This window comes from Mesitornis unicolor, unplaced genomic scaffold (assembly GCF_000695765.1).
Source record: "Mesitornis unicolor isolate BGI_N332 unplaced genomic scaffold, ASM69576v1 scaffold19554, whole genome shotgun sequence".
Taxonomy (NCBI): Eukaryota; Metazoa; Chordata; class Aves; order Mesitornithiformes; family Mesitornithidae; genus Mesitornis; species Mesitornis unicolor.
In genome coordinates, this window is record NW_010178292.1 from 1 (window position 1) to 14977 (window position 14977).

Consider the following 14977-nt stretch of genomic DNA (forward strand, 5'->3'; position numbering starts at 1 on the left):
GGCTCTTTGTGCAGCAGATAAATAAATGAATAATGTTCCTGAGTCGAACTGTTAGCCTAATGAAGTCAAGGCAGTTTCAGTCCTTAAATGTGAATTACAGGGTAGGAAAGCTTGTTGTTTAACCAGCCTGACAGTTTCTCTTTTCTTTATTTCTCTCTGCCCTTCACCTCCTTGAAAAGCCAGCGAGCAAGCTGAGTTAAACATACTGATTCCTATTAAGAAGTATGGTTGCTTTCTCTCACTAATTCCTTGGGTGGAATTAAGACTACTCCCCTCCACTCCTTTCCTCCCCTGCAATGCAGGCATGACCTAAAGATGAACTGAGTTTGCCTAGTGGCAGTGTTCACTTCAGTTGAGATGGATGTTGTCGGTGCTTTCATACATGTTGAGATTTGTTTGCAGTGCTAACCAGAGGAGTGCCTCAAACCAGCTAAAATTGCAACGATTATTCTACAAAGCTAGGCTTTGGTGACATGCAGATGTACAGCTGTGCAGTAAGTCTTGCTGGCTCATGTTTTCTGCACTTACACTTATTTTTTTCCCTGTTTCTGTCTTGAAGGTTGCCATTAAGGATATCGAAAGAGAGCTTATCTGCCCAGCATGCAAGGAATTATTTACCCATCCACTGATTCTTCCTTGCCAGCACAATGTCTGTCACAAATGTGTGAAAGAAATACTCTTTGCATTTGAAGACTCTCTTGCTGATGGAGGCTCTGAATCCTCTAATCAGAGTAGCCCTCGAATTAGAATCTCTTCTTCTAGCATGGACAGAATTGACAGGATTAGTAGATCAGGTATGTATCAGAATTTTTTGCAAATTTTCCTCATTTTATGTATTCGACTGACTTGAGCTGAATGGCATCTGCATTGGTAAAATGTCCTTCCAGTACTCCTGCCGCAGTTGAAGAGATGAGTTAGGGATAGTGGAAGTCTTGTTCATTCTGTGGCAAGAACAATGGGAATATTTTCAAGGACAGCACATGTTACTTCATATACAATAGATTTGTCTTTGTGGCATCCTGTAAATCTTTGTAACCATTGTGTTTGTTTAATCCTGTATTTCAGAGAAGATGCGATAGCACTGTGTCCAATAGCATCAAGATATAGGTTTCAGCAGTTTTATTGCCTGTCACTAGTACTATTCAGGTGGTTCTCTCAGATTTTGGCCAGCGTGCATTCAGTAGCTCCGTCTTCCTTCTGAGCCTCTGCGGACTTTGCAAATGATAGTTTTGTTCTACCTATGTCATTATGCTTACAGTAAATAATTTTCCATAGGGGACAATCATGGCACAGCTGCAAAATTGGAGGACAGATGACTATAGGAAGTCTGCACCAGCAGTCTCTTTCAGTGTGGTCTGCTCGAAGCTGTAAGGAGCATGTAGCTGTAGGACTTCTCATGCTCTTTGTGATGCCACACTGGAAAGATTCTTACAGCCATCTGTGTAATCCAGAGATGAGTTGATCTGCTCTTATGCAGGTACATCGGAAGTAATTAATGCATGTTATACTTCTTGAAAGAAACCTCATCTTGGCTTTTAGGCTTTCTTCTAACATAATTACCCACTTTAAAACCACAATCTGCAGTGCTCTGGAAATCATGCACGTGACAAACTCTAAAGCTGTAACTTGAGTTTCATGTTACTAGCGTTCAACCTCCCCAGTTTCCAGAGTTCAAATTATATTGGTTCTGGTACTCTTTTCAAATCAGTTTGCTAAGCGAATGCCACGTTTGCTGAAACTTGGCTGATTGAGGCTTACATGATTTAGGGGAATCCCCAAACCAAGTGGCTAGTTGTCTTCATCATAGTCCTGTTTTCTGGATATGAGGTGCACAGTCTCATAGTCACTGTTCAGCTCTACATACATACACTTCAGCTGTCTTCTAATCCCTCTCTAACATCAGTGTTACATGAAGTTTGAATCTATAGACCCCACTGGTGGCTGTCTTCTTCTGTAGTCTATTCCCTTTTTTACTCAGTAAGCACAATGTTCTGGCATGGTGGTGTATGCGTGGACTGAAGCAGTCAAGGGTTTCCGCTACTGCCATCAGCTTTATGTTTTTATAATACGGACATTGGAGCCCCAATTTGGGTGACTGGGGAGCGGTGTGTGCCCCATGGGCAGCCTGAACTCCCTGTGAAAACTGTGGCTTGTGAAGCGTGTGGTATGGGACAGGCTGCATGTGGGGAGCAGCCACCCTGTATGGGCCTGGCCTGGCATGGCGTGGGTTAAATGCCTCAAAGCAGGTGATTCTCAGGAGCAACCCCCAGGTGGCAGGAATGGCCATGCTGGAGAGCATATCCAGACTTGCCCAGGTGAGGGGCGTGTCATGACCTGCTGTGTGCCCTATCACCTGGTACAGGCAAGGGGGGTGGGGGAAGAGTTTAAATACCCCCACTTAAGCCTGAGACTGTGTGTTCACCTGCCATCTGCCAACCTGGACTCAACAAAGAAACTGCTTGTCTAGCCGCCATCTTAAACATGTGCTGATACACCAGAGGCCTTGGAGGTGGTGACTATCTTTCTCCTTTTCTACTTCTCTGATAAATATTTATTTCTTTTCTCTCCTTTTTCTCATTTTCTCGTTCTCTTTTCCTCTTTTCCAGCATGTGCGACTGCAGTGGGCTGTAGCTGGCGGTTTTGGTTTTGGGTTTTGATTTTGATTTTGACAGTATTAAGTTCAGTTTTCTCAGTTCTGCTAATCAAATTGTTATAGTGTTGCTAAGCTGCACTGTGTTCCGGTAATTTTGGAGCCATATTTTGGTTTCTTGTTGGTATTCCATCACCTAAGGGTGATGTTTTTCCAGTGTTTTTCAAGGCATGTATCTTATTTAGTGAAAATACTGCTTACACCCTTATCCTGAGTGATTTGTATCCCTCTGTCGCTGTGCAGGGATAAAAGAGCTCACTTTTTAAAGCAGGCCGTGACACCCCCCATGCTGCCTTCAGCAGCGTAACTGAGGAGGTAATCCTTTATCTGCCATCAAAAGCTGCCCTCCAGGCTGTCCTCAGTAGAGATCTAGCATGGCACAGCCTGCATGTGGTGCCCTGGCACAGCTCGGCTTGTGCATGGAGGAGGCCGAGCTCCCATGGGAACCTGGCATTTAATTATGACTAGATTTGCAGAGTTCAGTTTGCAGTGGTGCCATAGTTGTTGGCTGCCCTTCGTAGAGATCTAGCATGGCACAGCCTGCATGTGGTGCCCTGGCACAGCTCGGCTTGTGCATGGAGGAGGCCGAGCTCCCATGGGAACCTGGCATTTAATTATGACTAGATTTGCAGAGTTCAGTTTGCAGTGGTGCCATAGTTGTTGGCTGCCCTTCTTACAAGGTTTAGCTTGTTTACTTAGTTTGTTTAGCTTGTTTAGCTTTGTTTACTGCTTCATTATACCCTTAATGACAGGGCAAGAAAGACCCATTCTTGGTACTTCTGCCCCCCATACACACAAGTTGTTGCAGAGGTTGTAGTCTTTAAATCCACAGTTGTCTGTCACCACCCTAGCAAATTTAGGGGAAGTTAGGTGCACTATCTCCTTATCTGGCTTGCTAGTGGAAGGAGATTAATGCTTTCTGAAAGACTTCGTATTTGTTTGATCGGTAGCAAGATATACTTGGAAATAATGGAGTTCCCCCAGAGTGTTGGGCAGATGCGGATCACAAAGAAATGATAGCTCAAATTTGCAAAATGAAAAGCATATGGAAATGGGAGCTTTAAATAATATGTTTGGACATTCAGGTTATACTGTCTTTGCTTCTGATGTTATGGGTGTTATAGCTCCTTTGCTATGATGGGTGTGACATTCGCTCTCAAACAGTTGGTACCTGTAACGTTCAACCAGCTTGCAACTTGCATTTGCAACAATTCTTGTCTTGCATTAGTACCCACACTGTGCACTGCCTTGCCAAATTTGTTTTGTGATCCTTAGGGGAATTTGTAATAAAACAGCCCCGTAAGAGAGATAACATATAAGGAAACAGCCAAAGTGGGGCCTCACATGTATTACAAAAAACCACTAGAATTTCTGGTAGCCTCATGCAGGACATGTCACTGTCAAAACATTATTGTGATATTTGAAAATGTATACAGCACCTTTCTCCTGCTGAGGTTTGTTTTTTTTTCCTCACTTAAAGAATCCTTCCTATCTCCATAACGAGTATCATCTATTTAAAATGATTTTGGCATTTAAATTCTCAAGATGCTAGAAGGAACTGGTCTACATTCTGTATTTGTTGTGCACACAGCTTGCATTTACAAGTACAATTTATCTTAATACAAAAAGTCTGGAACTCTATTATTTTTCATTTGAAAGGGAGTGCATATTATTTAAAGCTAATGTGTTGGTCTGAAAAACCCCCGACTGTATATGTTATATATAAAATAATTTTTGATTAAAGAATTGTTGCATATAAAATGAAAATTATTATCTCTAATCCGTTTTCTGTAAATTTAGTGTAATTACAATGTTGGTGTAATTAGACTAAAGCGTGTAATGTGGTTTTGTTGACACTTGTGCAGCACTGATGAATGATGCAGAAACTGAATGTCTGAAATACCTCTCCCTGCACATTCTCCCCTTTTTCCCCAGTCTCTTCTTTCTCCCTTTCTCTGTTCTGCCTAAACACTGCAGCTGTTTCATGTGATAGGAAATTAAACATTCTTGTCTTTCAGCCGTGCAATAGTTTTAACAGCCATGGGAGAGAAAGTAGTTGATGCTTTTAATTTGAACCATTGTAAACCAATGGTATATCTTCTTGTGCTTTTTTTTCCTAAACAGCTTTCTCTTCATTGTTCACAGCTTCACAGAGGAGGTCTTTTGGGTGGAGAGGTAGAAATGCTTCACTTTTGTATTGGCTAGAGATAGTCTAGCATTTAGATCTTGAATTAAATATTGTTGGTTAGCATATAGCTTTTTGTTAGTGGTCAAGTCCATGAAATGGCTTTTGCAGTAAGCAAAGGTACAGCAAAGGACTTCTATAAGGAAAGCTTTTCATTCTGTTTAACACTGACTTAAAGGTCAACTGGACTGGAATTCAGTTAAGGTTGGGATTATATTTTTCTTCTTGTATTTATGCATGACTGAACATACATTGATGGGTGCAAAAATGCACATTCTCTCTTCCCTTTAAAGCAAAAAGCAGGAGTCACTCCCTGCCCCAAGCTTTCTAATTTTCAAGAGTTTACATGCTCGAGTTTAAGTAAAACTGCTTTCTTACTGGTAGTGAAGTGTATTATTAGGTTGATCTTTGTAATATTGAGAGGTCATAGCTGGCTGTTGCTTTTAAATTGAAGGTATTACCACTTCTTCATTGTATCTAAGCCTGCTTAATTTGATAAAGAAGCAGATGGAAATCTACACCATGGTAATTTGAGTGGCGATTTAGCATGGCACATGAATATATGATGCACAATTTACCTTGATGCACTTGCAGTATTTGGTGTGCTTATTGACACCGTCAGGTTGAAAGATAGCCAGTGTCTCTTTGTCTTAAGTACATATAATTTCCAAAACTGAGCTAGTCTGAGTATCTTGGCCACTGTGTGGGCTTCTTAACATAAATACTTCTTTTTTTGATGCTCTGTCAAAACCAGGAAAAAACCCTGAAAGCTCCATGTGGCCATAATATTGGCAGGCGCATGAGCAATAGAAATATTGTGTCCTTCAAGAAAGACATGAACTGAGCTAAACATAAATATGAATTTCACACTCAGTGGAGGACAAAGCAGATAATCAGAAGAGGGAGTTTAAATTGACTCAACTGAAGAGCAAAAGTGTCATAAAACAAAGATATCATAGGACACTGTTCAGAGCTCTTGGAAAGTTGTCCTTACTTGCTTGGACATGGATGGTCTTTAAGGTTCCTTCCAACTGAAACCATTCTATGATTTGGGGAAGATTAAAGTATCTGGAAATTACATTTTGCAGCTACTGACTTCTCTCATGTTTGTTTTTTTTAATTAATTTTAGTTCTTCCTAAAAATCCATGCAAAAACATTAAATGAGTTGGGGGAGTGGCAACATACATCTATATTTAAGAAAAAAAAAAATGAGGATCCAGTTGACTTTTAAAATATTTTATTTTTTTAAACTGTCACACATTTAACTTCCATGTCTTCCATAAACATAGAATTCTGGTGATACACTTTACTTGGAAAACACAGTTTTGTCTTTAAGATGTCTTATTGCTTTGCAAACCATCAGCTTCTTGGAAAGAGGACCTTTAAACATTGTCTTTAAAAGACATACTTAAGATTGCTCTTTGACTTGAGTCTTTGCAATCTGTGTTATAATAGTAAGTTTGGAGTCTGAGCATAAGCATGTGTGGTGCTAATTTTTTAGTTACTAATTGGGCTACTCATTGCATGTGGAGCAGTCTCTTTACAGACCACGGTGGAAAATTTCTTGTGATGATTCCTGATATTTCACAAAGTACATACTGTTTGTTGTAAACCAAATTGGCAGTGTAAAAGAGAATATGGGGATAACTTGAGTTTCTCTCAGCTGCACTTCTGACTACAAAATCTGTGGGATTTGGTGCTCTGCTTTTTGGAGGTTTTTTTTTGTTTGTTTTTTTTTTATGTAAGCAGAACTCTGTTTTAGCAAACTATACACAAGACAGATAGGAAAGATAGTACTCAAAGTAATTCATCACTTCATCAGTGCTTGCTTTTTAATATACGAGTGCATAAATCCTCTAAGCAGAAAGTAGGCTAATTTTTACTGCATGTTAAGTTTACCACTTACTAGCCAAAAAGAGAATGTTTCCATACTTTAAATACCGAAGTGGCAGAGCATGCCAAGCTTAGCAAGTAAACTTCCAGGGTTTAAAATAGGGGAGCAAAACTAACCCTAAGCTCTTGGAGTTCTGTCAGCAAAAAGGCATGAGACATCTGCAAGTGCACAGGACTTGCTTAGTACTGGATTGCTTTCTGTAAGCAGTGTCACCAGTCTTCACAGAGCATGCCTCGTGATGGTGGCCACATTTCAGTCTACCGTGGGCAGAATGAAAGGCCTCCATTTGGATGCGGCTGAACTCACTTTTGAGTTAAAACAAACACCCCTTCCACATTTGAGCCACTTGGGTGAGACTTCAAAAGCATGCTACTGATACGAATTTCAGATTGTATTTTTAAACTTGTCCACTGCACCACATTTTTTTTCTTGTTACCTTGCTTTGTTATTGCTTGCTCTCTGCTACAGCATACTGCTTGTAGGCAGTCCCTGTATCATTATTTTTTTTTTTTTTTAGCAAATGTAAGTACCTCAGATCCCCCTTCTGTATCTGTTGACTGCATGGCACTGCATGCAAAATCATAATCTTTTTAGGTCATTGTAGAAGTCTGTGTAGAAGATCTTTCTGTGTTCCTGCATGCAGTGCTGGCTTGGAGCATACATTGGGAATACCGTTTGTGTTTCACTGCTGTTGCTACATGTTGCGTGTGTGTGTTGCTGTGTATGCCAAATTACAAGTACTGCAGGACATGCAGTTTGGGTAATAAATTCACTTCAAGTAAGTACTAAAAAAAAATAAGACCAAAAAAATCTCTGCTTCCCTTAATGAGAGAGTTGTATACCAGTGCCTTGTGTAACCCATTCCCATAAATACAGCCTGGCTCTTCTGCTTAGAACCTATGGAAAGGCACAAGGCCAGCTGAGTTTGAGGTTGCCAGTTTGTACACAATTATTCCTGCTCTGGTTGTGGCTACTTAGCTGACAGTCATGCATATCTATGATGGGACACGTTTCAGGTATTTTTAATGGAACTAGTTCCTTATGGAAATGTTGTTTGGTTTTCTTAAAGAGACTGGAAAGGGCGTGATAGAAAGGGAGGTTTTGCATTGTTGGGTGAAGCAGCCACAGGAGCATGGCACAAGGCAACCGTCTTTTGGATAGCATCAAAGCAGAGCTTCAAAAAAGAAATTAAAGCATCAACATTTCTGATGGGAACATACTGACTAAATACACATGAGAACACATTTACCTTTCTGAAGAACCAATTTCCACACTAAGAATTCTGTTTTGAGTCATACCTCCATTTACAAATTTGTTAGTTACATCAACGTGCAGTTATCTCAGAGAGATCTTGAAACCACGCTTTAGCTACAGAGGATATTTTTTTGTTTCTTTGTAAAGGGAAGCTGAGGGGATACCTATTAAGCCTAAACACTGGCTTAACCTGTTTCAGAAATACAAAAAGGACTCTTTTTGATAGTTGTGCCCTGTGAATTCTTGAGTGAGACATGAGGATGCACTCCCTGTTTGGTAGCCTTAAGAACGTTGCTCTATAAAAAGCTTTTGGGTCTGTGTGAGCCATCCTCTTGAATAGGCTCCAGAGGCTCCTTAGGCTTGCTGCTTTACTTGATCCTTTGATCACTGTATTTTGTAGAGGAGGGGAAATTTGATTGTAGCTGTTTGGTAAGAGTGCACCTTCTCTGCTGTCTGCTTTTGAAATTAAAAGAGATAGACATACCCTGTGTAGCCATGCAGATCTGTGGTTCCCCAGGTCAGGGTAGAGAAATCTCAGACATAACCATGTCAGCATCCCCTTTGGTGTGTAGGTCTTACTTAGCAGCATTCCTTTTTTAAGGCCATTCAGCAAGGGCCAGGGCAGCCTCTGCTTATTTTGAGTAATTTGTGGGGGATCTCAGCTGGACTGAGACCCTTGGACAGAGTGACTTTGACCTTGAGAAGATTCCAGTCTACCCTCGAGAGAATAAACAGGAACAAGAAGAGCCGCAAGGTAAACAAGTTTGTTGAAAGTGCTGACAGGAAACTGAGGGGTATGTGTTCCTTTGGCGGAAGTGCTGAGTTGTGATGAACTGTGAAAATATTATCCAATAAAAAGGAAACATAGTAATTTTGAACCAATGAGAAGAAGACACATCTGGGGAGAGAGAGTATAAATAGATGAGGAAGAAAAACAATAAAGGCTTTTTGTGCTGCGCCAACACTTGTTGTCTTGTCGCTTTGTCCGTCCCTACTGCGACAGTGAGTTATTTGTCTGAGATTTGATACTGCTAACATCTAGTTCACTTGTTTTCCTCTTTATTATGATGCCTCTTGGGATAAGCCAGATAAGTTTAACTCAACTAAAACAAACTTAAGGGAGCTTGAGGTTGGCTATATTTGTCTGGGAACAGCTAGTCTCACTCTAGGAATAATGCATGTTTCATTTCAGTGTGTTATGGAGATGTTGCTCTCTATATGGGTAGTCAGTTAGTCTAAAACCAACTGTTTTCCAGAAGGTTTTGTGATGAATGTTTCAAAAGACTGCAGCTTGAGTGCGTCCAAAACTAGAAGAAGATAGGATTGGAACATCTAAATTAATCTGAGCACAGAATTAAGTTTTAGTGTAGCAGTTTGTAATGTCCCCTGGGCTCTGACATTACATTACCGTGTCATGACAAATGTATTCTCTTTGGCTTGGCATACTGCATATGAATTGGTATTGTACTGGTTTGGACAATGTGCTACAATAGTTTGGAGTTGGTTCATACATCCCTGTGCTTCTCCCTTTAAAATCTAAACCTATTCTGTTTATGCTCCTCCTAAATCAGGATTTGGTGTCTACACAGGCAGAAAACGCAATTCATTGACTTCCAGATCAAGTCTGTTTCCTTGTCCGGGTTGCCAGCGGGATATTGATCTTGGAGAACGTGGCATCAATGGCTTATTTCGCAACTTCACTTTGGAAACCATAGTGGAAAGGTACAGACAGGTAGCCAGGGCAGCCATTGCTATTATGTGCGATTACTGCAAACCTCCACCTCAAGAATCCACAAAGAGCTGCATGGACTGCAGTGCAAGCTATTGCAATGAATGTTTCAAAATACACCACCCCTGGGGAACTCTGAAAGCCCAGCATGAATATGTAGGACCTACCACCAACTTCCGACCCAAGGTAAGTGTACGGTATCATACAGAATTTGGGTTGCAGCATTCACATATAGCCTCAGACATATCTATACAATGGTAGTTGGTTTTAGGACCATTGTTGATTTATTGACTATTGCTGTTACTTACTGTATGAACCATCATTCTTGTTGATGGTGAAGTGGTAGTTTTTGAAGGGGATATTGAGAATGTCTTTCAAGGGGATCCTAAAAATAAGGATTTTTTTTTTTTTACTTTGGGGAATGGATTGTGGTTTTGTGATTTGGATCTTTTTTCTCCTTTTTGGAAGGCTTAATGTTCTTGAACATCTAGAATGGCAATGCTTTTCTCTGGAAGTCAGGTCAAGGAAGATGCCTGTGTCCAGTAAACTTAAAAAACACAACTGGCCTCCTCCTCTGCCCCTTTAAAGCTCATTCCCTGTGGATGTTTTGTGCCTGAACTTGATCCATCAAAATCATCTACTTTCTGTCCTCCTTCCTTGCATCCAGCAATAGCAAAAAGTGGAGTTCAGGTCCCTGTTGTTACTACACCCTGTTACTGTTTTAGCTATAGCAGAATAGGAAAATGTATTGGCAGGTTTTCTACTTTACACACTGCTGTGTGACTGCAGGGTGACTGCAAATTATCTTTTATCTTTGTTTCTCCTACTAAGCGTGGTGCAGAACATGGCAGTGCCTTACTGAAATGAAGTTTACACATCAAGAATTGTCACAGCTACCATCTCTCTAACAGGAGACCACAATAAGACTCATTGTACCCATACTTGCTGCATGCCTGTGGCCGGTGACCTTGCTGGAGGTCCCACATATAGAAGAAATGCTGATGTTCAAGGAGTCCTGGTTAATTTTGATTAAATTATTTAGATCTGATTGATAGGCAATGCATAAGAAGCTCTTGACTGGTGATGAACCTTCTTTCTGAGGCTGGAAAAATCTGCGCCTCAGAAGTTAGCAAGCTGGCAGTAAGCAGTCCACGTAGTGCTGTTTTTCTTGAATCTTACACGTTGATTTCCAGTTACAAGCAAGCATGTGCTTGATGTGCTTTAAAAAGCACTTATACACAGCTATCTTTGTGAAATGTCCTATTATTGGATAAAGGAGTAAGGCTAAAGTTTGCATGCTGTCTTCCAGCTCTTGATCTAGAATACTCTACAGCTCCTTAAAAACTTTGCTTCTATGGTATCTAACTCCTCACTGCTTCAGTGCTGTTACTTAAAAATACCAAAGGCACTTTGCGATATGTGTGTACTGTTAAAAGTACCATATGTGGTTATACTACATGCAGACTGAATTTGAATTTAGACGTCAGTAGTTGAAGCAGGGCAAAAGGGGAATAAGTGGTTAACATCATTCTGGCCTTAATGTATCCTGTGTGTGTGTGTGTGTGTGAGATTTAGCTTTTCAAAATTTTATGTGAAGACAGAAGCACAGTTTAAAAAAATAAAAAAAAATAAAAACATAGTATAGTTAAATCAGCTATAGACACATCTCTTGTAGAAAAGTTTCCCCACTACAGTAAACTGATCTTTACTGTGCTCTCATAGAGACTTTTTGAAGGACTGTTTTGAGCTTTATATAAAAACAGAAAAGTGTATTTTTCATTGCATTGCATTGTTAAGACCTGAACTGAATACATGGAGTATTTGCTGGTCTCCTAAATGTTCCTAGTCATCACTTTGATTTACAACCAGACTGGAGAGCACTTTGTAACGTGTGTGGTGGGGATGGGAGAAGCAGATACTGGACTGATTGTTCTTGAATTTTCAGAGAACTACACAAGGTAATCTACTGACCTCTTCTGTCTCTAGTTTGCAGGCTGTAATTCTTGCTTATATGAGAAGATAAGTAAAAATATGTGGTTTCTCTTAGGAGTGACTGTGCACTGCTGTGGAAAATGTGCTTCTACAGACCAATAGCATGACTGCAGTTTTTGGAGCTATCTGCCTGCACAGATTTTCCTAAAGGCTTCCTTTTAATTTTTTTTTTTAAATCATCTAGCAGTCAATGACAACAGGCTATCTTATTGCATGTTCTGGTTAATGACAGTTTTATGTACCAAGGTGCTAGCAAGACTGGTGTCTTTGGCCTTTTTACCATAGCCTAAAATAACATTCGGGGCTTGAGAGTTAGTTTCAGAGATGGTCTGCAATTTTAGCCTAGTATGTCCATATATATGCAGCTCAAAATGTTCTATTTTTATGCCCTTTCCTGTCCTTCTGGTTTTGTGTGCCTGTGTGTGTTAAAAGATTACACATTTAAGGACTGACTGTTGGCACTGCTGTCTTGTTCTTCTCCTTGATGTGAAACTGAAAAGCTTTCTCAAGAGCTCTTCAGTAACATGGAGTGGATGGACTCAAACGTTGTCTTTCAGTGCTCTGGAATGAGGCAAAGGGTTTTTTCTTTTAAATGCCCCTGTTCCCTTCCCCTTTTAGATGGTTTTATTGGTTCCGTGAACTTGGAGTTGAGCAGCATTTTTTTCTTCTTCGAGCAGTTATTTCAACATGTTTGGTTTTTGAAAGATTATTTTTAGCCATCACCAGCTTTTTCGCAGTGCTGTTGAAGCTGATGCTGGAATTAGTACTCAGCACAGACAACTTGTAACTGGAGTCAGACAGAAGAATTGAAACACTGGAGCCTTTTGTCTTTAAACTGACTGTGACTGGTGGTGGTGGCTGCATTTCACTTGTTGCTCCAAGAGCTATGACTATGTGACTGATCCTTGGACTGATCCTAAGCTTAGACTTAAATCATTACAATATTATGTCAACTCTTGCTTTCAGAAAAGGTTTGTAGCCATTTTAAGAGAGAGCTGACATGCTGGCAGGGACAGAGTTAAAATTAGCAGGGCGAGTGTGCTACAGCTCTGAACAGGAGTGTAGGGAGTGTGAGGCCTGCAAACAACTTCAAGGATCAGCAGAAAGGTTGATTGCAGTATGGAGGCTGAGTGATGTGTACACAGATGTTGCTAGAGGTTTACTCACTGTATACCTTGGGAAACTCTGTGTTCATCTTCTCGCTTTCACTATCATGGAATATATAGAAGGTGGAAGATAAACCGAATAGAAAAAAACCCACATGGAATTGGGCACGGCTGTTGGATTATTGTGTTTAATTTGTTGAGCACCTCAGTTTTTGGAAGTACACCTGCATTCTCTCTGCTTGCCCTTTTTTTTTTTTTTTAAAGATTTTGATGTGTCCAGAACATGAAATGGAGAGGGTAAACATGTATTGTGAACTCTGCAGAAGGCCCGTATGTCATCTGTGTAAACTGGGTGGAAGTCATGCAAACCACAGAGTAACAACCATGAGCACTGCCTACAAAACCCTTAAGGTAAAGTAAATATTATTGGATGTGGCCTTAAGAAGGGGAAGAGTACTGAACTTCTGGTGCAAGGGCAAACTCCCTCTGGCCGGAAGCTAGTGTTTAGAAGACAGTGAGCTAGTCATGAGATGTGCAGTTGCACAACATCTGTTAATGTACGTACTAGTGTGACATAGTGCATGTCTGAGAAATGAAACTATGTTTTCTATGAGGCTTGAAACATAGTGCCTTAAAAGTGTTTCCACCTTATTTTAGCCAACTGTGCAGCAGTACTGACCAGTGCAGAAGGTTTAAACATTTAATACTTTATAATCTAGCTTCTACACCTGGATGTTCAGTTAATTGTCCTTGTGGCTTGGGTTAGCCGATACTTTAGAAGCACCCCTGAGACATTTGCATCTGAAATATCAGTTGGGACCTTGTATGTTTTTGAAGTTACATAGCTGTTAATTCCCTCAGCATAGTACAACAGGGAAGACTTGCAAACATTGCTTTGTTATTAAAGAATGATTGCTTCTACCTCCTGTCTTTCATTTTCTTTCTCTCTTGCTCACAGGAAAACATTTTTATTTTTTTTTTAAAGAAAGATCAACCCAGCTTGCTCTGTGCTCTTTGGCCTCCTTGCCTGATAGCAAGGCTTTTCCTGTACAGCTGTTAACTCTTGCAACTAAGGAAGTGCAGAGACACTTACAAGTCTGTGCTTTGAACCACTCATTTTTCTGGGAAATCTTACTACAAATGAGTTAATAACTAACAAGGCTTTTCTGTAAGTTTTAGTAATGTCCTGAAGCCTTGTGTTCCTAGCCTAAGAGAGAGTGACTCCTGTGGCTGGAGAGGAATGAGCCAGCTGAGGCTGTTATCTCTTGTCCGTCAAGGTTGTACTGTCATCCTGCTCACAGCTGTGGCCTGATGTCGCCACACAGTCATCACAGGGCATGGAGCAGCTCTCTGCAGGGTGGCTGTTCATAACTGGTGGTGGGCTGTTGCCCTTGTAACTAGATAAACCAAGCACTGGCTTGATGACCTACCTGCACTGATTGCCAGTTTGGGTGGGATACCTTTATTCTGCCAGCTTGTGGTTTTATTTTAACAGGAGAAGCTTTCAAAAGATATTGAGTACCTCATCAGTAAGGAGAGCCAGGTGAAAGCCCACATCACACAGCTGGATCTGATGCTGAAAGAAACAGAGGTAAGAGTGGTTTGGATGTTATCTGGGGATGGCCCTTGCAGGGACACAGCAAGGACTCAGACTGTTTTCACTGGAGCATTTTAAATCCTTTTTGTTTTTTTTCTGTTAGTCAGTAAAACAGTTTCTGTACAGGTTGTGTTAGTCCTGAATTGCTGTGTTAGTCCTGCTAAATTTTATTGAAATAAAGCTTATTTGAGACCTTAACCAAAGAGAGGTGTGTTGGACTTACAGCTCTTGTGTATTAATGGTGCAGCACAATTTACACTGTTTTCACCTTGAGGATGTTGCAGTAAAGCCAGAATTAAGGGCAGAATCTCCCTGCAGAAGACGCAGAGCTGGGGGCATGCTCACATACGAGCTGAAAAACCTGATGACAGAATTTTCAAGAGCTCCTGGCCCTGCCAATATCTTGATACGGACTGTGTCTGTGCTTTGTAGTTCCTTTTACCCAGGGCATTAGTCAGAGGTGGCACTGAGCATGTATGAGAAACTGGACTGGAGCCCCGGTACAGGGTGATGGGGGAAGATGGAAGAGCACCTAACTCTTGGGTATGAGGACTTCAGAGACTGATCTG

General features: G+C 40.7%; 1 protein-coding gene across 1 annotated transcript; it reads left to right on the top strand.

Moving 5' to 3' along the window:
- Nucleotides 1–559: 559 nt before the first annotated feature.
- On the top strand, nt 560–14402 carry LOC104539000 (E3 ubiquitin-protein ligase TRIM36-like; the record flags this gene model as incomplete). The annotated part of the gene is made up of 5 exons (XM_010182407.1): nt 560–794; nt 4796–4825; nt 9574–9899; nt 13076–13222; nt 14307–14402. Coding segments are annotated over 5 exons (834 nt in total), but the record flags the coding sequence as incomplete, so codon positions are not given.
- Between the last annotated feature and the right edge of the window lie 575 nt (nt 14403–14977).